Source organism: Balearica regulorum, chromosome 5 (assembly GCF_011004875.1).
Source record: "Balearica regulorum gibbericeps isolate bBalReg1 chromosome 5, bBalReg1.pri, whole genome shotgun sequence".
Classification (NCBI taxonomy): Eukaryota; Metazoa; Chordata; class Aves; order Gruiformes; family Gruidae; genus Balearica; species Balearica regulorum.
This window is the reverse complement of record NC_046188.1, coordinates 67,953,887-67,977,093: the sequence shown is the minus strand read 5'-3', so window position 1 is coordinate 67,977,093 and position 23,207 is coordinate 67,953,887. Positions and strand designations below refer to the sequence as shown.

At 43.0% G+C, this 23,207-nt stretch overlaps 2 protein-coding genes across 8 annotated transcripts in view; both read right to left on the bottom strand.

Moving 5' to 3' along the window:
- The window catches only part of PPFIA1 (PPFI scaffold protein A1), a 58,611-nt gene extending 56,770 nt beyond the window's left edge, over nucleotides 1–1,841 (bottom strand). For 2 of the 3 annotated variants that reach the window (XM_075755392.1, XM_075755393.1), the window contains exon 1: nucleotides 436–1,840. The gene's annotated coding sequence lies outside the window, so the exon portion shown is untranslated. Of the gene's footprint in view, nucleotides 1–435 lie in introns of all 3 variants that reach the window. The other variant, XM_075755394.1, reaches the window with a different exon arrangement.
- A 2,032-nt stretch (nucleotides 1,842–3,873) lies between these two features.
- On the bottom strand, nucleotides 3,874–22,643 carry FADD (Fas associated via death domain). Of its 5 annotated transcripts, XM_075755398.1 has the most exons (8): nucleotides 22,183–22,637; nucleotides 21,565–21,847; nucleotides 16,578–16,701; nucleotides 16,110–16,191; nucleotides 14,010–14,358; nucleotides 12,054–12,200; nucleotides 5,137–6,790; nucleotides 3,874–4,575 (listed from the first exon to the last, which is right to left on the bottom strand). In XM_075755398.1, the coding sequence occupies exons 1-3, from the start codon at nucleotides 22,481–22,483 to the stop codon at nucleotides 16,665–16,667; spliced, it is 621 nt and encodes a 206-aa protein (XP_075611513.1). In that variant the 5' UTR covers nucleotides 22,484–22,637; the 3' UTR covers nucleotides 3,874–4,575; nucleotides 5,137–6,790; nucleotides 12,054–12,200; nucleotides 14,010–14,358; nucleotides 16,110–16,191; nucleotides 16,578–16,664. The 5 variants fall into 5 exon arrangements, with proteins under 5 accessions (XP_075611513.1, XP_075611514.1, XP_075611511.1 ...); XM_075755399.1 differs by having other exon boundaries at nucleotides 3,874–6,790; nucleotides 18,587–21,847; nucleotides 22,183–22,643; XM_075755396.1 differs by having other exon boundaries at nucleotides 3,874–6,790; nucleotides 22,183–22,612.
- Between the last annotated feature and the right edge of the window lie 564 nt (nucleotides 22,644–23,207).

Here is a 23,207-nt window from a genome sequence, read left to right as displayed (position 1 = left end):
AATGTAAATACTGTACTACTGTTAAATTGGAAGGACTTTTAAGAGACCCTAACAGATCCTTACAAGAGGCTAAGGCATCCAGTTTTTTTAAAAAGCATGCGAAAAAACCCCACTAACATAATTACTGGACACTCACTGAACCACTAAGACTTCTCAAGTTCTTCAGACAGCCTCTCTCAACATCACAAACCTACGTGAACCTAAGGCAAATCAGAAAAATAGTTCGCTCAATCTCTCAGGTACCACAAAGTCTGTTCTCAGCCTTAAATTCCATACTCATATCCACGCATTTTAAAGAACTATTAAACTTATTCTGAGCCTTACAGTGGGACCTCTCAATCCCTTGAAAGACCTGGAACAGCCTGAAGTGCTTTATAACATTTTCATGCATGATTACCATAAGCCCTGTATTTTCAAAACCACTACATTATTTACCTTGCTCAATAAAATAAAAAGGCTTGGAAAACAGGCCCCAGGTTTCCTGCAGTACCAGTTCTTCTGTTTTTAGTAGTTTTTTGTTACCCCAAAAAACTTTTTGGATTGCAAAGCATCCATTCAGCTCTAGTCCAATGTCTATTTAATTGAAACACCCCATGCACATGAAAACAAATAAACCTGCCAAGAACAGATCCAGTAAAAAGCAGCAGCAGCAGCTTCAGCTAACTAGCCAAGTCCAGAACAGAAGAATGTGAAAATAAACTGTCTCAGCTTCCCATCCCTCTATTACTGGCCCATAGGTCCTGCAACAGCTGGGATGGGGGAATCATGTGCTGAGGAACAAAAAAAAAAAAAAAAAAATAAAAAAATGTAGTCTCATGCAGTGGTGCAACAAGCTTCAACAGTTCATTGCTCATGAATTCCACTCAGGTCACAATTGCATTATTAAAGAGCGTATGGACAGCACGGGAAATCGGCACGAGCTTTCTCGTAAAGGATTTGGAAAAGCCTCCCTTCTTTTCTCTTCTAGTAATTCCAACGGGAGGCTCTCCTTCCAGTTTCCTGGGTCTTAGTTCAAACATTTATAATCCCAAGAGCAAGGCGCCGGTGTCGCTTTGGAAGGCGAGGACAAGGGCGACCTGTTGTTCCCTCCGCGTTAGTCCTCCACCCGCTTTAGCCCGGCCGGTCCCACCGACGATGCTCCGGAACCGAGATATCCAGCCGAGAGGGGTGAAAGAAACCCGCCGAGAACGGAGGCAGTGCCCGGGTATCGCAGGGGGGGAGAAAGGCCCCGAAGAGAGACGGGGGCACCGGTAGCTCGCCGGCGGGTTTCACCGCTCCTCTTCCCCGCGGCAGGACCCGACAAAGAAAGATGCTGGCCGAGGAAACGGGGCTTTTCTGCTACCTCTCGCCCCTCACGGGGAGCGCCGGGCCGGGCCTCCCTCCCCGCCGGAGGCCCCAGCGGCGCCGGGAGCGCGGCCCCGCAGCCGCGGCAGCCCGCACACAGCCGGCTGGGGCTCAGCGCAGCCCCTGAGGAGCGAGCCCGGCCGCGGAGGCCCCGGCGCCGCGAGGGCCGAGCGAGTCCTCCCTCCGGCCCCTACCGAGCGACGGGGCAGGCTCCCCCGCGGCGGGAGGACTCGCGCCCCTCCGGGCCGGGCCCGGCTCCGCCCGCCGCCGCCTCCGCGTCCGTGGTGGCCGGCGAGGGGCCGGCTGAGGCCGGTTAAATGCCGCTGCGTCCCGCGACGACGGCAGCGGCGGCCTGGGCCCGGCGGTGCCGCCGCGGCCTCAGGGAGCGGCAAAGGCCCTGCGCGCTTGGAGAGCCCCGATCGCCGCCACCGGCCCCCGACCTGCCGCGCGCCGCGCCAGCACCGAGCGCCGCGGCCGCCTCCTCCTCCCGCTTCTCCCGGCGCCCTCTGCGGCTCCTGCATAAATCAGTGCGGGGCCCACAATGCACCGCGCGGGGAGGCTCGGGCGCTCCTGCCCTCCTTCCCCAGTGCCCTGAGACGCGGGTTCGAGACCCGCTCCCCCGCGGAGGCCGGGCTGCAGCCCCGGTGAGCACCCTTTCCCTTCTCCTACAAGCGATACTCTCGCCGCCCACGGGTGTCCGCCCGAAAGGAGGGCTGCCACGTCTCTGGAACAGAGCCGCAGGGTAGGAGGCGTGCTCGCTGAGGGCTGAGCAACAGGGCAGGACCGGAGTCATCACCACTGCATGTGCCAGAGTCGCCCTGCAATCGCGGTCCTTCCCGGGGCCTGCGTGTCACGGCATGGCCTCGTCAGGCGGGTCTGCCCTGCTCCTGCCTGCTGCGGGCATCGCCTGCTGAGCAGGAGCTGGGCCCTGCCCCGATCCCTCGGCCCGCTCCCATCGCCTCAGCCCGCTCCCATCGCCTCGGCCCGTTCCCGCTGCCCCAGCCCAGCCTCTCGTCCTTGACGTGCTCCCCTGGCCTCGGCCACTGCCCATGCCCTCCACCCACACCATTGCAGCGTACATTCAAAAATATTTGGGGGGCGGTGGTGGTAAGCCGCGTGTTCAAGCCTTACGGCTCGCAGAGCTGTGTGAGGTGATGGTTTTAATCAATTAAACGATGCAACTAACGGCTGTGTGGTGAGTAAAGTGGCTGGAGGAGCCAACACCTGCGTGGGTGTGTGGGACACAGAGAACAACAGTTGAAGTGGTATAATGAGCCGTTTCCCACCATAATGGCTACGACGTCTCTGTGTGCTGTCCGACGACTCAGCGTGGGCAATGAAGGCTTCTCCCGCCTCACGCTGTCCTTAGCACAGCTCTGGCAAGGGATGGCTTCGCCACCATAGCTTATTCTCCACAGGAAACGGGCTTTGGCTACGCTGACAAAAGAACTCTTCTTTTTTTCCCTGTCTTTCCAAAACCAGCATATAAACATTTTCCACTTGCATTTATATAGCTTTTACTCTGTTCCCGGATGATCGTGTTTCTAAAACTTTTTCCATGCACCTGAGTACGGTTGGAGTTTGTAGGCAAAGCTTAGGAAAATCTCTTTTATCTCTTCTGTTTGCGTTACCACTATGAATAAAGCATTTGCATTTTGGACCCTATTCTTGCTTTTATTGTGGAAAGCTCTGAAAAGCATCACAGGCCGGTAACGCAGACAGAGTCATGCCGAAAAGCAGCAGTCCCTGCACTGAAGGCTGTACAGTTTTGTGACTGGATTACTTAATTTGTAAACAAAACATACTGACAGCACTGGATAGAGAGCATCATTAATGAGTCGCTCTTCCTTCCCCCAAATACAAAAATCTTTACAATTACAAGTTTACTACAGTGTGCTCTTTCCCTTTGGTATTTGAGCCTTTAGGGTGAATTCAGGTCACATTTTTAAGCTTTTCCTCTACAGCTATGATGTGTAGATTTTATTTTTTTTTCCCTCTTGAAGTTTCTGATATAATCACATGACTCTTGGAGCTGGTGGAACTTTAAGGAAAATGCCAAATATTATGAGGCACATTGAAATAACAAGTTCTGCCAAACACAGGTTAGCATAGGTTTAATGCTGAGTAATACATCATTGAAGTGTAATTGTGTAAATACTGATACCTGACTTTTCAGTACAGAAAGAGTAGCAAAAAAAATTCCAAAATCAATTGTGCTCTTCCTGAGGAAACCTCCCAACGTTATGAATTAACCTGCGCTGTCAAATAGCCTCAGTATAGCTCAATGCTATTATTTATAAGATTTGATATATTGATATATTTAGAAACATATAGGCTTAGATGTTAACACAAACTACTTAAAATTATGATGGGAGGGGAGGAAGGAAGGCATCATTCACTCAGTCCTCTCCTTCAATCTGCTACTGAGGCTTTAACCCACACTGAGGTTTCTTTCACATAATTCACATTAACAGTCACAACAAAGAGCATGGAATTTCATCCCAGCCAAAGTTTCCACACTGCAGTTACTTCAATGAATTCAGAAATTTATTTCAGAATTCAGAGTTTTATTCAGAATTCAGAAGGGAACAATGTGTAGCACCAGGACCATAACTACTTTTGGAAAAGAAATCCCAAAATTAAAAAACATAGACATTTCAAAATATTTTTAAGAATTTACGGGAACTATCTCGTTGCCACTAGTTGACAAGCAATGACCAGTTCCAGCACAGAGACCTGAATACGAGAACCAGTGTAGGCAACTGGTCCCTAGTGCTGAGGTTTTCCCCGTGGCCGGGTCACCACTGAGCACTACTTCTTCATTGCAGACCCGAGAGTTTGTGTCATGCCCCTTCCAAAGCCGAGGTCTCAATTTTTGTTCCCCGTGACTATGTTTCTTGGGCGCGTCAGGTGTGGTGGTGAGGGTGATGGAGTCATGCGATACCTTTACTGATAGGACAGTGCTCATTATTTTGTTCTCATCCTTTGGGAGTCAGAGTTCAAATGTGCTGAAACTGCTTGACCTGGCTCTGCCTAACTGATGTCGCAAGTCAAGGAAGTCCTTCCAGGTCAGGATCCAGGTGGACAGTGCATGCCAGGCAAGGCAAAATCCTCACCTTTCATCTTGAGTACTTTTGCTGTACCACTTCTGTGGATGAAGAGGAGTTTGGTCTAAGGAGCTGTCAAGGTAGCATCTTCAAAATAACGTGTTCTAGCAAGACCAAAGCAAGGCTGAAAAATAAAGTGGAATTTACAGCTGCATGAACAAATACAGTTTCACTTCTACTTATCACACATAATAACTGGAAACTAATAATGTTAATAGAAAGAATCTGGCCTGATTTGATTTTCATTTAACATACGAGTCAAATGGAGACTCTGTGAATGTAAGGGAAAAGGTTAGACACTGTAATAGGCTCAGAATTCATAATCTCTACCAAATTGGACACAATACATCCAGTCAGATTCACCAATCTCAGACCCAGGTTATGTAGAATAAATTCACAAGTGAACCTCAATATCCACCTAGATCCTAAAACATGTCATTACCTTTTGTCTCAGTTTGGGATGTCCTGGAATGTGATTGTTTTTTCTTTTGAAACTAAGTTTTAGTTTGTCCTTAAATGGTTAAACCAAGAAAAAAAAACGGTTGTAGCAACTAGCAACTATAATCATGCTTCATTATGAAAGCAAAGACCCTTCCACACAATTCTGAAATGGAGCATAAATATGAATGAACTCCATATACTAGTCTTCACTTCAACCAGATGTTAACAAGGCACAGACTCTCACATTCAGCTTTCCCAGCTCCTCTCATCTGTGGTTGGACTTCCCATCTAAGAGGCTCTGGCTGTAGACCCTCCTCAGCCTCAAGGAGTTGTCACCTTTATCTTTGTCACCTTCAAGTCACGTATCGCTCCACACACAAGTTTCAGAGGAGAGATGGAAACGTCACTGCTTAGGCACTCTCTTGAGAAATGGGTTTCAGCCTCAGGTGGGAGTTCCCATGGCATATAAATGTCTGCTATATAAAAGGGAGGCACTGTCTCCTCATGTATAAAGAGCTAGGTATTTATTCATGCCCAAAAGGATGGCTTAGTCCAGGAGGGAACTCGAATCCAGAATATCCTAGTTAAGGAATATGCCTCCCACATGCCTCCTTTGTTAGGCACCTCGCTTTGTGAATGCTACACTCAAAGCCCAGACCGTGGATACAGCAGAATTTCTGAGGCACCTCAAAAATATGCGACAGGTCTGATTTTGAAGCCGTATTGCTATCCCCATGTGCAGTCCGCCGTAGCCCAGAGCGAATCAGCATAGGGTCAGGGCTTCAAATGCCACCAACACGTCTGAATAATCAGATCTTTGCATAATGCTCTGTTGCACATAATACACATGAAATAGTAAAGTCAGGAGAACTCCTAGGTTGTGCAAATACCAAAATATTTCTCAGCATTCCTACTTACTTTGTAGCACAAGGAAAATGGTTTCCTTTTTTCTTCCTCCTGGGCACGTAACCCAAGATATACCATACGACACAAAGAGCACTAGCAGCTCAGATCTTTTTAATTAAATGAGTATGATGTCTCTTTTGTAAGTTCAGCAAGAGGTCTGGCTCCCTGTCCATGTCATTTAGTGAGACATAACACTTGTAGATGTGTTCAGAAAGAGCCATACTGTACATCAGCTGACAGCAAAGTAATCAGTTCAGAGACCCAGGTTAAATATCTCTCCACTCTTTGCACCTCAAAACCACATGATGAAATTCAAACAAAAGCTGTTAAAAACGAGGAGGAGGAGAAAAAAAAAAAAAAAAGCTTTCCTTTCCTGTCACATGATAAATTAGATCCTAATGTTTATCCAAGCTCAGCAAAACAGCAACCTCTTCCTGCCAGTGAATTTTGCTCGGTGAGGTGTCCATGTCCGGCAGTGCTGAGCTGCCTTCCCTGCCGGCAGTGCGGCTCTGAGGACAACCACCTGCTGCCACCCGCTCGCCCCGAGGAAGAGCTGCTCACCAGAAGGCGAAGGAGAAAAGCGCTCCTCCGTTCGCTCCACAGCAGCGCGGGGTTGCATCCGCTGCTTTCTCTGCCCACAGAGTGCTTTATGGTTCATTTGTACTGAAATTTCCTTTGTGAGCCTCAAAGCCACCCTACACTAGCACTGAAAATAGTCCAAGATCGCCTACACATTTTTTTTTTTTTTTCCTTCTGAGTCAGGCCGACGGTACCTTATTTACTCCTTGTCCTTTATAGATGACTTAATGACTTCCCAGCAAAATGCATTTTGAACACATCTCAGGCATTTCATACCAAAATGAATAGATGAAAGAAGAGGATTTCTGCCAACAGTGCTGATTATTCTTTTGTCAGTAGATAGACGTGACCTGGACTGTTCTGTTAGCGTAACAAATGTCTCCAGAGGTTGCTAGACAGAAGAGACGCTTTGCCTGAGGGAGAAGGAACGAGAGGAGAAGAGGCTGGAAGGTGGCCTATAGAGAAGAGGACGGAGGTAATTAATGGTTATGCCCGTGTATAAAGATAAGTGCACTAGTAAATGTGTCAGCCCTTCGGCAATAGAAGCCATGACTTCTAGAAACCATGCCTTGACACGGTTCTTCTTTACGTCGACGTTTTATTGCTATAATATGGGTCTACATGGATCTATGTTGGATTTAGGCAGGTGCAAATCAAATCAGAATTGGCTCCTCTGTAATTTCAGAGGGTTTTGAGTTGGACTTACTGCATCTGATAAGGAGAAAAGTCTCCACAAAACACACAGGAAATGAAGACATGCAGAAAACTAAGAAACCAGGTGAACTTACGTGACTTATTTTAATGGGAATCATACTTATGTCAATACCATATATATTTTTCCAAATTTAGCTGCTGTTCCTGCAACCAAAACCACATATGCCTGCTCGAGTACTAACCCACTGAACTCGAAAAGGTTTTCAGCTTAGTTTCAGCTTCAGTTGTGCAATTTGCAGTTCAGAATTATTGCAGCTGTTGTCTTTTTTTGTATGGATTTACAGCAGCAGAAATCCCCTTGAGCTAAAAAGAATTTCTAAAGCAAAGTATCATTTATTTCCATCTTGAATGAAATATACCTCTAATTTCTAATGCAAACATAGTCTGCACTAAGTGAATGCACTGATTTCAGCACATCTTTGGGTTTTTTTGGAACTATAATGAAAGATACCTACCTAAAAGTGCATTCAGTTACAAGTTCAGGGCAATAGGGTTGCGCATTATTTAGCTACACTTTTTTTAAAAAAAAAAATACTTTAAGGAAAGTCCAGATTCATGTGACATATTTGTGAATAATATTGGAAGAAGCAGCTGTCTGGAGTCAAGAATCCAGAACCAGCTGTGGTAATGCAGCTCCTGACTAACTGGAACAGGTTTGGACACATTCCACCTGGCTGACCACCTACATCATGAACCCATTTACCCTCGGTTGCCTCTGTAATCAGTAGAGCGAGAGAGCCACTCCATGGGAGTGATTCAGATCTTTGGTGTGGTCCATGAATCACCCGCTCAAGATGCTTGTCTCTTCTCATTGACTACAGAGGGAGCCTTGGGCAGCCGGACTCCTGCCGTGGGAGCTGCAGTTCGATGTCTAAACCAGCGTGAGATCAATCTGGGCTGGGGTGCTGGATACGTGCGAGAAACAGCAGAGCTTGTTTGTAGGAGAGTAGAATGAATGTGAATGTCCGTAGAAATAAGCAGTGCTTATTATCAGCTTCATTGCTTTGGATTTAGCAGCCCAAGGTTTGTCTGTTTTGTTAATTTTAACTGCTCTGGAATTAAATTACTGTATTTGCAAGGCTGGAGCCTAGAGCTTCAGAGCCATGGCAATATCTCAGGATATGTAAAAAATCAATTACCAAGAAAAGAGAATTATGTTATTTTTATTCCCGAACACGCACACACTGATCTGAGTGAGCTCTATACACATTTAGCCTTTCACCTGTTTATTTCACAAGACCCCGAGAGAGAATTTTAATAATACATGCAATGAGCTTTATACATAGTCTGACTAGAGTAAAAATGATTTGCATGTGAAGTAACACTTTGGTTCCTGTAAATCAGTGTTTGAAGGAAAAAGAATAGTTTCTTTTTACCTTGCCTGCTATGCAAAGGCTTCTACTGTTTCAAGTGGCTTTGGAGTAGGCACTAAGCAAACTGGACCATGATTTCTATGTACTCAGGATCCTCTATTACTAGTCTTTCATACTGTAGTAGATAAAAGCATTTAAAAAATTAAGAGATCTCATATAGCACTTAAGCCTATTTTTAATCCTTGACTGACTAGATTTCAAGTGATAACATACCTTTCATTACAGGCACATTGCCTACATGAAACTGTATGCAGCAATCACTACCTTCGTTATTCAGATGCATGCTGAATTGAAATATTAACCTATGGATGTGAAGATGATAATGTTGATAAGGTATTAGTCTCAAATTGTATGTGTGTAAACAAGGCAAGACGATTTTTCTGTGCTTCAGCTTATAGGCAAATGAAAATGTAAATAACACTTTCAGTGAATCACTGGTTTATGTACACGAATTAAATGTTAATTTTCACCATTTTACAACTCCCCACTGTCTTCACAGTATTTACTAAAAATATTCAGTTGCTAAAATGAATTGGCTGAGATGATGACTAAAAACCAACACAGCCTCAAAATGAAGTCATAAAGAAAACTGCAAGAGATAAAAATTCTAAAAAAAAATATGGAATCTTGCAATGGCAGCGATGTATTTTGCCAGAAAACCATCCCCAGTGTCATGGTGATCCTAAGGCTCAGATGAAATTGTCTGCCAATAGAGATGGTGTATTAAACTGTATCAAAGAAAGTTCATTTCCCAATATTATTTTCCTGTTCTGATTAATAGCAATTCTGCCTAGGCAACCAAGTCATTTAAAACTAAATTTCACCTTCGGCATTTTGAGAAGAAGGTTACTAGGTCAGGATGTGACATGGAAAATAAGTATAGGTATAAGCCATATAATGGTAAACATTCAGCTCAGACCACCTACTAGTGGCCTTAAGCAGCAGAGTGACATTTAAAAGCAATCAGAGTCAGCAGAGAACCTTCAGGGCAAACAGACAATACTTTAGAAAAAGCAGCTCTGCTTCTGCCAGAGGAAAAAAACCAAGACCTTTGGGAACAGTGCTGAAGTCAACTCAAAACAAATATTAAGAAAAATAACGGAAATATAGTAGGTGGTGCTTCTCCGCTTTTTGCAAAATTATCATAGCATCTTTTTAATTCCTTCCCTGCTTACCTCAGCGGTATACCTGCGCTATAAAGTATATTCTACTCTGATGTTTAACTAACACATATATGAAAGGTAGCGCATGCCTGTCAACATAGAGGCTGAAAGAGCTGCAAGTGGCCTCATCCTTAGCTTTTGAAGAGACACCATGACTTTGAGCAAAATTCCACAAACCCAGAGCGTGCAGCACGTGACCCGGGTGGGACGTGCAGTGGGGAGGAGAACCCGTGGTCCTCACGGAGAAGGCAGGACGCCAGGAGCACCCTCTCTAATGTCAACAGGAGCGGTAGCTGCCTCCGCACCACCCTGCTTGCATGGGTTATCCCTATTGCCAGATCCACATTTCCCTTAAAGAAAGGCAGTTTCAGGGTTCCTGTCCGAAATTTTAATTTTAGTGCTGCTGAGATACCCTGGCGTTGAGATGTATGTGTTAAGGATGCCTAAGTCACCATCAAAGCATCTTTTTTTTTTTTTTTTTTACAAGAAATAAAAACACAATGAGACCTCGTGTCCTTCTTGGCTTGCTATCAGCAGCGTGTCTGTTACTAGCCTGGGCAAATTTACCTTCCCCCTACACAGGACTCTCCTCTGTAAAACTACGGTCAGGGAGCACGCAAACAATTTAAAAACTGAGGAATACCTTCTGCAGCCCCTGGAATTAGAAGTTTGGGGGATCCAGTGCAATCAGACACATAGTCAGAGAGTCTAATTACAGTCTGAATACCAGTAATTCTCTCACCTATAAAGGCAGCGTACTTCAGTAAAATCTCCTCCATCAACATCATTAATCATCACGTACAATACTTATGTCATCCAGAGAGAATATCTAATTCTCCTGACTACAATAGCAATTTCTCAATTATACAACTGAAGCTGCCAATTTCAGCATCGCCTTCTAGAAAAAAAAATCTGTTAAGAACAGAGCAAGACATATGCAGCTTCAGATAGCTACTACTGAGCAGTACGTACATTGGAAACTGAAGCTAATGCTGCCATAAATAATTATATTAACCTCCTGTTTGATACTGGTATAACATGGCTTTCTGTCTGTCCCAAAGACACGAGCGCCAAGTCCCAAGTGAGCTTGGCTTTGTGCGTACCGTGGTACCCACAATACAGTGGTGTGTTCAGAAACCCACGGCAGAGCCGCGTCCTGCGGAGACGGCAGCGGTGACAGCAGGGATAACAGGAAAACGGACTCCTGCTGCGCACCCCCTCGTATGGACATTTATGAGCACAAGCACACGTATCGCCTGCTCTAACTGGAGTCAGACTTTACGTAAAGCAGCCTGTGCTTCTTGACCGATCCCTGTGGGTCACTCCTCTGAGTTCAAGCATCTTACAAGACTCTGTTTATCTTCACCTGAGGTTTGATCCAGCGTGTCCTCAATTGCCATCACGGTCTTTATGCCTCGTCTTTTGACGCATCTTAGCTACCAACAAAAGATTTGTCCCTGTGTTGTGCCAGATAATATTCTTAGTCACTCGAGTTTTCTTTTTGCCTTTTTCTGAATGCCTTGTTCCTTTGTATGGAGGTATTTACATAGCTTTTATCAAATTACAATTAATTAATAGTGGCAGTTATTAAATAAAAAGCCATTTACTATCTAGCTGCTGAAAGTAAGATTACATGGCGTGTAGCTTGCAAGAGAAAAACCAAGAAAAAAGATATGAAAGGTACTCCTCTCCCTGCTGCTGGTTAAGAAATCATTATTTCTAGGTAGGGGGACAAAAGCTGAAAAAACCTTGTCGTTGGCTTAAGTTAATCCTTAAATGAAGTGAGAATAACAAAAAAACATTTAGTAAATGGCTGAAAGCCACATGTATATAGAGGGGAATAACTAATAATAGAAAAGACAGACAGAGCTGACATTGTTCATCTGTGCCATAACAAGCAGGGCAAACGATTTATTCCAACGGTAAATTCCTTGTTCTCCTGAACACAGTTCATATTAAAGACCCTTTGACCATACCATCTGTTTGCATTGTCATTCACATTTAAAAGAGTCAACATAAATATTGACTCACGAGCAGGTTCGAGCTTAGGCCTGTCAGTTAAGCTGCCACGATACGCTTAAGCTTTTGCGCAAAGAGCTAGAGGAATATTGGTCACTTTTTCCTTTTGTGTTACATACAATCAATCAGTACTCCCGCATACAGGTCAGATCCTCTCGCGAATCCAAATAAACGTATAACTTCCCTTTGTCCCTTAAACAATTTTAAATGCTGATGCCTGAAACTTCCAGGAATTATTAACATTTCTTCTTATACAAATGTGAAATACCAAGCCTAGCCAAGGTGAGATTAATTTAGCAGTTTCAGTCTAGTTGCCTTTGCCACAAAAGCCATCGAAGAACTTGGCGCCAACTCGCTCGTTGTAGGTTTTACCTGTGAAGCCAAAGACTGAAACGGCAGCGACTCACCTATCTTCTGCCATAAGCATTTAGGGGCATCATGGAATAGCACGCAGAACGAGAAGGAAGGATTCTTCCATTCACCTTGGTCAGGTCGATCGTTTCTAAACTGTACTCTGCCTGTTAAATCATTCCTTTGGCATCTACAGCTGCTGCCTGCAAGAGCAGAAGTAACGGGAAAGAGAACAGCATCACAGATTTTTATATTGACCCAAAATATTGAAGGAAAATGCTGAAAAATATATAGAAATTGTACTAGAAGTTAAGTCACCTCCTGTGTTTAAATCTGCGAGATTAAAACAATGGCTTAAAATCACTTTTGCTCTGACTGATCTTGGAGACGCAGCCGCTGGCCCTGAATTTGTACTTAGTATTTAGTGTTGGCCCAGAAATACAACACAGTTGTTTCTAGCAAAACTAGGGTTGCTCCTGAAGATTGTCATGGGCATATATTTTTTTACAGGGACAGTATAGAGCTTGTAAGTGATTGACGTAAGTTTGAGAAGCAGTATTGAGAAATAGCTCTGTCAGGAAAGTCTTGTTTTTCAGATTATATCAAATAGCTTTACTTAAGGATGTGTGTATGTATGCATATGTACACACAGGCTATATACACACGTAGAGAGATATATGTGTATATACAGGTACACGAGCATATCGGGATTTGGGAGCCACGTCAGTTGTGTGTCCAACACTCTCTTTGTCTCCCGTAATAAACCTTACCGTTTCCTTTCACCAAAATAACATGGCACAACTTTGATTCCGATGTATCTTTGAGTGGTGTACAAACAGTAACATCCCTTGCATAAATATTCAGCATTTACCTGCTACACGTCCATGGATATTTAGCTAATAATGGGAATATTCAGTATAAGTGATATAACAGAAATAAGTTCTGCAGTACCAGATTTTTGCTGTAAACAGATTAATTGGATTTTATGCCAGCCAAAATCCACAGGGACAATTTAAAGTTTTAGGTACCAAATCCAGCGATGTTTTGCTGGATTGGGTTGCTTTATAACACATTCTGCAGAAAGGTCAGGATATCCAGTAGTTGCAATGGGGACGGTTCTTGACTCCCGATTTTAAGTACCCAGAGACGGCATCTCTTACCCGTCTCGGTTTGCAGCCAAAATGCTGTATATATGGACACCAGTTAATTCTTAGCAAGGTTGATGAGCGTACAAAGGAAGGGTTTTTCAGCTCCTAGGGCTCAGTTTGGTTGCATGACTAGAGGCTTTTTTGCCTGCCTTTAATAATGCCACCTTTGTAGTACCAAAATACGTGACCGAAAGAAGCTGGTAGCATTCTTCAGCCCGCAGTTTCCCCATTACTGCTCTTTGCATGGGAAAAACAGGAAGCTGCCGCTGTAACATTTGACATGATAACGTTTCAAAAACAGGATATTCCCTGACCTGCTTACAGGTACCACACAGCAATTCTATCCATGCCCATTTTTCCCTGGCTGAGGTTGTCCTGTCCTATTTGAATACATTAAAAACCACCGGACCAGGCTGCCTGAATAACCAGGGATGATTCAAGAAATGTCAAAGTCCTCTTCAAACCACCAAGAAAACGAGTGTTTGTCCTCCCTCAGGCTTGTGTGTTATAATTATTCAACATTTAACGATGGGGGGGGGATAGTTTGTGGGAGGGAGATAAGGGATGAAAGCAACCGTTTATTGGAGAAAATGGGACAAGCCTATGGGGCACTTCAGGTATCGTCTAGATAAAAGAAACTGGGATCTAATTTCTCCATAACTCTAATTCCTCTGAATTAGCCTGTGGGAACTTCTCAGACCTCGCAAAACAAATTGAGCTCCCCACAACTCAGACCTGAGCAACAGGCACAACCCTATTTAAGTCACCAATTATTGAACTGGTCACCCTTAAAAAATTCAGTTCAACCTAAATGTAAGTATCCCTAATAATAATAAGACTCCACAAAACTGTAAGGATACCAACCTAGGAAATGCACAAAAAACAGCATTACATTATGCGGAAAAGCAAAGTCAGGATTTTCAAAGGTGTTGATTGATGTTAAAATTAAGTACTCCAGCTGTTTTTGCGATGGTATCTACTCCATGGATGTAGATCTAGACACTTCTGCAAACCTTATTTCACAGAAGTAAAGACAGGTGAAATCTGTCTTTGGCAAAATGATCCGGTCCTTTCACACTACTCAACAGATTATCCAGTAGAAACAATTACTGGAGAATCAGGAATTTCTAGGGCTGAGGATTTCTCACTCTGACGAGGATTCCCAAGTCCATTCCCACTTGAAACAACATGAGTAGAAAGGAGGAAGATATTCCTAGGAAGGAAAAAAAAAAAATTAAAAAAAAAAAAATCAATTGGAGTATCCTATGCCATGCTCCAGCTGCTTTTAGTTACCCCCAGAGGCTGTAGGGAGCACAAGCATCAGATATGTACACCGAGGAGCTCAGGGAGCGTTCGGGATCTTGGCTGAGCACCAAAGCGGCTTGGACACCTTCCTTCCTCAGCACCTTGTTCGTGTACTAATGCAGGATGGAAAACGAGGGTCCCATCCACAGAGGTACTCTTTCAATCAACGCCCACTGTTTGTGCGTGCCTCTTGCTCACATTAAGGTACTTACTCACTGTTGTATTACGTTCATCTAACACGAAACTAAGGGGTTGAAATCCTTATTCGGTCTCACCAATAAAGGTTTGAAGTGAGTCAGGGCTGGAGTGCCCATAACTGTGAAGTACCAGGAAATGAAGGGAAAAAATACTGCACGAACCGAAGGGCCTTATAAATACAGTCATCTAAGATATACCGTAACATTTAATATCTCTTAAAATTCACAGACCGGATGTGGAACTTCACATTTCAACATAAAGAATCACACATACTGTACAGAGATAGGAGGTTCTTTAACATCAAAGTGCTATTTTTTGTAAAAATAGGGTATGTTTTACAGAAAATTGTATGAGTGGGTCCACAGCAAATAGCTTATTTAGGGGGTATATAACAGAGCTGCAAGTACCTGTTAGCTAGAAATGTACACTTTATTGGTTTTAGCTCTAATTAGTTTTAATTCATCTGCATATATATTAGGTACTTCATGCACAAACATGCAGTTAGACACACAAGTTTGAATTTTCCCATTCAAGCTGGATACAGAAATGGAAGGGCCATGTGCTAAGCTGCTGGTTAGAAAAATGTTGAAAGCAAATCTCTTAATTTCTAGCCCTGCGCTCTCTTGTGCGCCCTGTCCCAGTGGGGCAGCGGAACCGAAAGGAAAGAATTCAGTCAAGAAATTTCATTTTACATTCCAGCACTCGGAGCTTGGATTTGTTTATATGCTTACTGACCGGAGAGTGCAGCAAATCTCACAATTAGTAACAGCTTCCAAACATTATTCAGCTGGCTGGGATAGCCAGAAGGTAGCGTGCTGCAGCCGCACGCCCGATGTACTGCCACGCACAGCGGCTGCCATGGGAATCGTGGCTTTGGGGGTAATTCGGACTAACCAGGGTTTCCCACGTTAGGGACTTTACTGCCAGGAAGCTGTGACTAAATTCTGCTCACGTTGAGTATAATATAAAGAAAAAAAATATAAATATAGGATTTGGATCCCAGAAACCCTGGGCCAAGACTTGCCAGGTGCTCTACCCTTTTAATTCCCATTTTCTCTGCAACTCTTTTTTTCAAAATTTGGCAATATGCCTAGAAGCAACAGGAAGCACCTCTCAGGGAGACCACTGTTTAGGAAAAAAGATAAGCATTTAGCTTGATTGTTCACATATTTAGTTTTCTGGGTTTTGGTTTGTTTTTTTTTAAAAACAGGTGGGGAACCTATTCCTTAAAAAAAAAAAAATTTTAAAAACAAATATTACAAATTCTGAAAAAGAATGGGAAAAAGATGAGCTAATTTTAAGTAGAACTTTAAAGTAAAAAGGCTGTAAATACTCAAAACCTCCAGACATTAATGACAATAAAAGTTTTGTAGCTTAATATTTATACCAACCCTTTCTCATGGTTTATATGCTACCGGTACATAAAATCTGGTACCAGGTTTGCATACAAAAATCACTTACCAACTTTTGTACAGAAATGTAGACTTCATACATCCCTTTGGATAAATCTTTGCCACAGGCAGTGTGTACACTTGCAGAATAGCTGTTAAAACCCTTTTCAAAGTTAGACCACAATAAGAAATGCTCACTGATTAAATTCTGCAAATTATTTTCTGAAGTTAGTAGTCCTGCTGCTATCAGTGACAGTAACAGAATTAAGAAGTGGAAAAGAAAATGTCTTGGTTATTATTATTAGTGTTATTCTCTTCCTTTGTTATCCTATTAAACCGTCTTTATCTCAATCCACAAGGGCTTTTTTCCCATTTTTCTCCCTGTTCCCTTGTGGGGGGAAGGGGTGAGCGAGCGGCTGTGTGGTGCTCAGTTACCGGCTGGGGTTAAACCACAACAGAAACGACGTTATAAAAATTGTAAACATTTTTAATTGCAAGATTATTGCTTTACAGGAAAGTTCTGTAAAACCAGGCTCACCTGTAAGTGAAAAGCCTACTACGGAACATCCCAGCTGGACGTTTTTTACGTCTCTGATGACAATGGTCCAATTTCATCTGTGTAACTTCACCCAGCACAAGAGCCTGGTCTGAAGGCTTGAACACTACAGAGTAAATAAAAATGCCAGTTTGATAACTTTTTGAAGCATTAGACATACAAAGTTGACATTAAGCTGCTTTCCTTAGCAAAGGTACTTACGACATTGTATTGGAGACATAATCCTCAAAACCTCTTTTAGAGATATTATTTTTATATACCAGTCTCTTCAGAGTCTTAGAGAACAGGTACCAAAACCTTAATTTCCCTACGATAGCTGGTTACTTTGAAAGCTGCCTTAAGAACTGTGACCAGCCAGAAACACAGCATTACCCTTTCGTTGGATAAACTAAACCCCAAGCTGAAAGAAAGGAAAACTACGTTACCACCCATACAAAAAGAACTGTACACATTGCACGTTTGGAAAACGACAACGAAGTTTTCAACTTCCAAGACTGATCAAATCACAGGAATTGCCGAATTTAAGCCCAACCAGTGTTACCAACTTAACATATTGCAATAACGCATATTACATCAAATTTTACAAGAACACATTTGTTATTTTATTTTTAGTCTGTTTTAAGAAATGAATGTGTAACGCTCTCAAGAATGAAACAGTAGCAGAAATAGCTGTGTGGATGGAAGTTATGCCTATTTAATCATTACGAGTGCCTGTAAGTTTATTCCACGCAGAAGCCTGCATTAATCTGCGCTTTCGGGGCAGCTGAGTCAAGCTGTGCTTCCTTGTCTCTAAACCTGCAATTCCCAGAACCCATTGCAACACACCCTCTTAATGTTAAGTAATCCTCGCCTGCAAAAATTTTTATGAAGACAGATTCTTCAAAAGTTCTTGTCCCTTAACTCGAAACTCCTTCCCCTACCCCTCATCTCACCCCCACAATTCCTATTTTTATGGCATACAGTTGAAACAGCGAACTAGTTTCTGTAATTCTACCAGTGCACCCTTGCAATAAGAACACTGGCAGAGAAAAGAAGTAATAAATCAAAGAGGACAAACAACTTAGAAAAATATTTTTCCATGCTGGAACACATTTTAAGGATGTAGGTGATCCATGCAGCGCATGGGAAGAATAACACAAGCCACGTTTTGATAATTGTGAAAGAAACAAAGGCAGTGATTAGAAATAAATTTAAATTGAAAAATACTCAACCAAAAAGCCCAAATTAAGAACATGCTGAATGCCAGAGAGCACTCAGAGATACACCAACTGTTACTAAGCTTTTTGCGTTAGACAATCAAATGAAGCAATTAGATTTCAGAAACTAGCCAGTTATTTTAGGACTGAAACAAAGGCTGGAGGAAATACAGCTGCCTGTGTCTGGAGAATGGAGAAAAAGGAAAACAAAGCATTGCATTTGAAATATTCATGGCAACCAATTTGTATAGGAGGAATTTTAATTAAAAGTTTAAAAAAATTATTTTAACTCGGTAATGAAAATAATGCAATTTAAAAAAAAGCAAATAGCTTAACACATGATGTATAGTTGATATCTTCAAAAATCATAGGAAATGACAAGCAAGTACTGAACGGAACTGTGAAGCGACATGGAAAAACAATCCTCCAAAATTGAGAATTCTCCTGCGATGACACTTTGGAACCTCAGCATGTTTTGATGTGGTGTTTTCTCAAGGCTGTAGGAAAACATGACTCTCAAGAGACCAAAAGGAAAAGGTTTTAATAATTCCTCACAGGCAGATACTGTTGCAGAGTATCACAGAGAATTTGATAAAATGGGTAATTAAGTTACTTGTCTTGTGCGTTCAAAGCTTTAAGCGCACTCTAATGCTTCAGTGCCAGTATACGCTTCACAGAACACGGAAGCCTCTATCAATTTAACTTCCGAACACATCCTCTAAAAGCCTGAACAGCTTTAGAATAAGCTATAAGCTGTATTTTTAATTAATTATCAAATAAATACAACATCCTTACCACAGCATGACCAGCAGAGAAAAGTACTGTAAGGCACTTACAGAAGGCCTATCTCATGTGCGCGACTCTATTTTAGACTCCTGAGGGCTGGCAAAGAGGTTTTTTTTTCTCTTACACTTCCCTGAGTGATAGCATTCAAATGCTGTTCCTGCTAGGAAAACGATAACCTTTTTGACACTTTGGAGAAATGCAGCAACAAAGCTTTTTGCCTTTTTTTTTTTTTTAAACATTCCAAGCAGGACATTGGTAACACAACGCCTGTTTAACACCACTCCTTGCTTTGCAAGTGTCCTTAACATTTATCTTCTCCCAATTAGAAATCTCATCACAGACAGCAATCCCATAAGATAAAAAGACGACAGTTCCATTTCTTTTGGTTTTTAGGGAAGTATTTTTTAATGAAATGTGCACGTAATTATACAATATATAACTTTAATTCAAGTTATAAAAATATGCATATTTGAGTCCAAAATACTTAATTTGAAAATAAAAGACTGCCAACTGGATCACAATACATTTCCTTACAAATTGTACCCTTTTCCCTTACCCCTCCTCCCAATAAAATTTTTTGCTCCCTTTGTTCCATTTGATTTTGTTCTCACATAATCAACTTTTTAATCTCTAATAAAACCAGTTTTTAATTGGCCCTGAGGTACTGCACAGATCAATGCAGTCTAGGTTATTGCTTTCTTATGCAGTAAAACATCCACTATGTACAAATCCTTAAGGAAATGAGAGGGTTTTTTTTAACTTCAGAGGCAGAATATTTCTCGTAGCTGATGAGTGCTTGGCTACAACTAACGACTTATTCCTACTGATTCTTAAAATACCCTGGCTACGTGCAGTATACTTCTTTTCATATTCCAGATAAATCTATCTTCTGTGAACCAGAAGACTTAGTACAAGTGGATAAGAAAAACATGTTACTGGACAGACTGAACTTGGAACTGCTGCAGAGCCATTTCACCACAAACATAACTTCTCTCACTAGCTTCATTTCTACTCCACTCTGCTCACAAAGATCACTATGGGGCAGAAAGAAAAAAAAAGTCTGAAGCCATCATTTTCTTTAAATACTGTAGAATGAATACCATATCTAGGAAACAAAAACCTTTTGAGCTAGTAATTTCACTGAAGTGCAGCACTGTATCTCCTACTGGAAGTCTGGAATTGATGATCAATACCGACAAGTACTGGAGCAAGTACTTGGAGAATTGTACCTGCCCAAAAGGCAGACAAGCGGGAACTTCTGTATTACTTATTGCTCCTTTGCTTGTACACAATCACTGATATTTAATATACAATGATCAGAAAAACACAAGTGATCCTCACAAAAGGAAAAACCTTAATGAAAAGGTAAGTTCACATTACAGCAGTTTCCATTAACTACAATCACCGTCTAAATTAGAGGCACCAGCTTCAACAGAAAACTAGCAAAATTATCAATGATAACATTTACAGAGTAGTGGCATATTATATGCTGACACCTGACCTCCGCAGTAATGGCACCATGTAAAAGGAACCTGAAAGGAGCTGAAAGTCCCACAGGAACAGTAGCAAAAAAGAAGCCTCTTCAAGTATCTATTGATGTAGTTAGTAGGATGTTTGCAGTAACAAACAATCCTATGCATTCAAGCAATGATTTCAGAGAATTTCTCCCCTCACCTAGGAGACAGTCCACAGAGACTTCTACTGCCCTGCATGCCTCAAAGCTTCTGCAATTCTTCCAGTCTTAGGTTAGGCGTGAAGGCCATTTTTTGAACTCTGTTCCAAATTAAAGCCGAAAAGTGAATCTGGTCTTGTTCATAAATCCTCTTTCCTCTGCGAGTTGCTTACAACCACTTTCAAAAAATGTAAAGGAACAGGAATGAACTAAAGAATTGCAGAGGACCTGAGGGAGCTATTGGATCTGGAGCAATCTTTGAAGAGAACAAACTGTAGCAAAGACAGCTGATCTTCACCGATATCACTAGAGGAAAGTCAGTACTATGTATTCACTCTCAGTAGGCTTTCATACCTCTCCACTAAAGAGAGGTCAGTTTGTTTTCTAGGTTTTCATTACAATACACACTTCTGTTACCAAGAGCACAGATAACTGCAGCTTACTTATGAGGTGAGATGCAATTTCAAGGAGACGTGACCAGACTCTGCGATACAGGTTATTAAAGGATTCCTAGTAAAGAATCTTAAAACATTCACAGCAGTAAAAAGAAGCTGCTGTAAACATCTGTGACACACACACAATTTCTTTGATAATTTCAGGAGAACATTTCCTTCAGGATGATGAAGGCACTTGATAGAGACATGTGATTTCAACTAGTTCATTTTCAATCCGGGCACATTTTCTGCCAAGAAAAAGCCACCACAATAGTTACTAGTCCTCTTGCACCGCAGTCTTGGGGCCTGAGGTTACAGTCATCTTAGTAACCTTTTAGGGAGAGCAAATGTATTTGACAAATTATGGAAGAGATTATCTTATGCTACTCAAAAATCCCAGTACACAGCTAAGAGGCCTACTCCTTCCCCCTTTCACAGTACAGTTACAATAGGTCACAGAGAAAAAAAAAAAACCTCAACCTCCCCTTGAAATTTTAAATGACAGTTGCCTCAGAAGTGTCCCACACATGCATTTCCAGAGAATATATGTCTGAAAACTACCTACAGTAAAGCGACTCTTGTTTTCAGGTGAGCAGTAGAACAAAAGTGTGAGAATTTCTAAAAAATGGAGTTTAGGTCTACTAGAAGCTAAAATCTCTAAAAGGAAGCATCAAACTGTAAAATATTACCTGAAAGGAATTTTTTTTTTTTATGCTAATCTTCATCTGACCGCAAATTAACCTATTAAGGCACATAAATTAATGGCAGAATAAGTAACTGAAGCAATGAGATATTGATTTTGGTTCAGAAGAGTAGAAGGCACTTTTACTACTTTTCATCCATATCTGTGTGACGTGGAAGTGTTTTGATATTGATTTCACCTGGTTCCACTGTTCAGCAGCAAGATCTTCTGTTCAACTGTGTCTGCCACCAAATTCATATTACAGTCCCGAAGAGCTTTTATTAAGTCAGTCACCTTTGCATCTTTTCCCTTCCATTTCTGCCACTCTCGAAGTGACTGAAACAACTGTTCGTGCAAATTAAGTGGATTGGCTGCCACTACTCTGTCCATTTTCACTTCAGAAAGGCCAAGTTTTCGTATCAGCCTTTTCCAGTCTCTCCCGACATTTTCACATATGACTTCCATAGCTGCCTTTTGAAGACCTGAAATAGCAGATATATATCAAGTTACTGATGGATTTAATAAGAAACACGAGAAAGTTGTTAAAAGCTAGATAAAAAAATGGAAGCAATTTCCACCCCGGAAAGCTGTTTGCAGCAAATGCTGCCCTCACGGTACGTTTCCAGAGTACAGCACAGTCTGTGCAGCAGTTAGTAACGGAAGCACCTTAGCGGTGAGCTCAGCTGCAGCAGGGAACTGAGGGCAGCCGTGCCCTGGTTGCTCTAAGCACACCCACAGCTAAAGGCTGCGTACAGACTTACTGGGGTTGTTGGGGGCGGCGGGGGGGGGAGAAATATTAAAAAAATAATCCACCTACGTTTTTCATGCACATCTGGTTGATCATCATCAGCGTTAACTTCTCCTTCCTCTACGAACTGCTTTAGCTGTGAGACCAAATCTTCTCTTTTAATGCTCTCAAGCAAGCCTTCAAGAAACGACACCTTGTCTCTTGCAATCAGCTGCTGCTCCAGAAGGATGATGAAGAGCTCCCCGCCACTTTGCACAGACTCAAGCTTCCTTTTCCCAATTTTCCCCCGGCACAGAAACTTCAGGGACGCAAGCTCACTGTCCGTCAAGCTCGAGGAGAAAGAGTGCAGCAGAGCCAAAAACGGATCCATGGTGCCGAGGCCTACACCCCAACCACCACCGGGCCCGGGCTGAGACACAAGCCGCACCGAAAACCTGACGGAATCCTGTCGCCGCCCTCCGGGGGCGGACTGCGTTCTTCTTTGCACAGAGCGACTTCACGGGAATCAAGATCCGACCCGGCCCAGCCTGGCCCCGACCCGGCCCCGGCCCCGGCCCCGCTGCAATGGCGGAACACCAGCCCCGACGCTCCTGCCCGCGCAGCCCGGAAGTGACGTGTCGGTGGCGGGTTCCCGCCCGCCGTAAGATGGCGGCTCGCCGTAGGGCCCGTTGCGGCTGTTCCTTTCAGGGCGGGTTCTTTCCTCCGCCCTCCCGGGTAGCCTGGCTTTAGGAACCGCGCAGTGCTCAAAGGGCCCTCGGAGGCGAACGGGCTTGTTTTGCCATGCCGAACACAAAACGTTGTGTGGGAGCCGAGCTCGGCACGGCCGGTCTCCTGCTGCAGGAGGAGCAGGGTCGGGTGCCAGCTCCTCAGCCTCGGCCGAGCCCGAAGTTGGAGGAACTGTAGGTTCCCCGTTTAATACAGAAGCATTGGCTTTCTTGCGAGCACCTAAACCCACAAGGGTTACTTCTTGGGGTGGTTTTTTTTTTTGCAAAAGGGGAAAAGGAGAGCGGTACAAGGATAAAAGGACTCGCTTGACAAAGGCTGAGAAAGGCCGCATCAGAGCCCACGTCAGAACCCCGCTCCCACAGAGACAC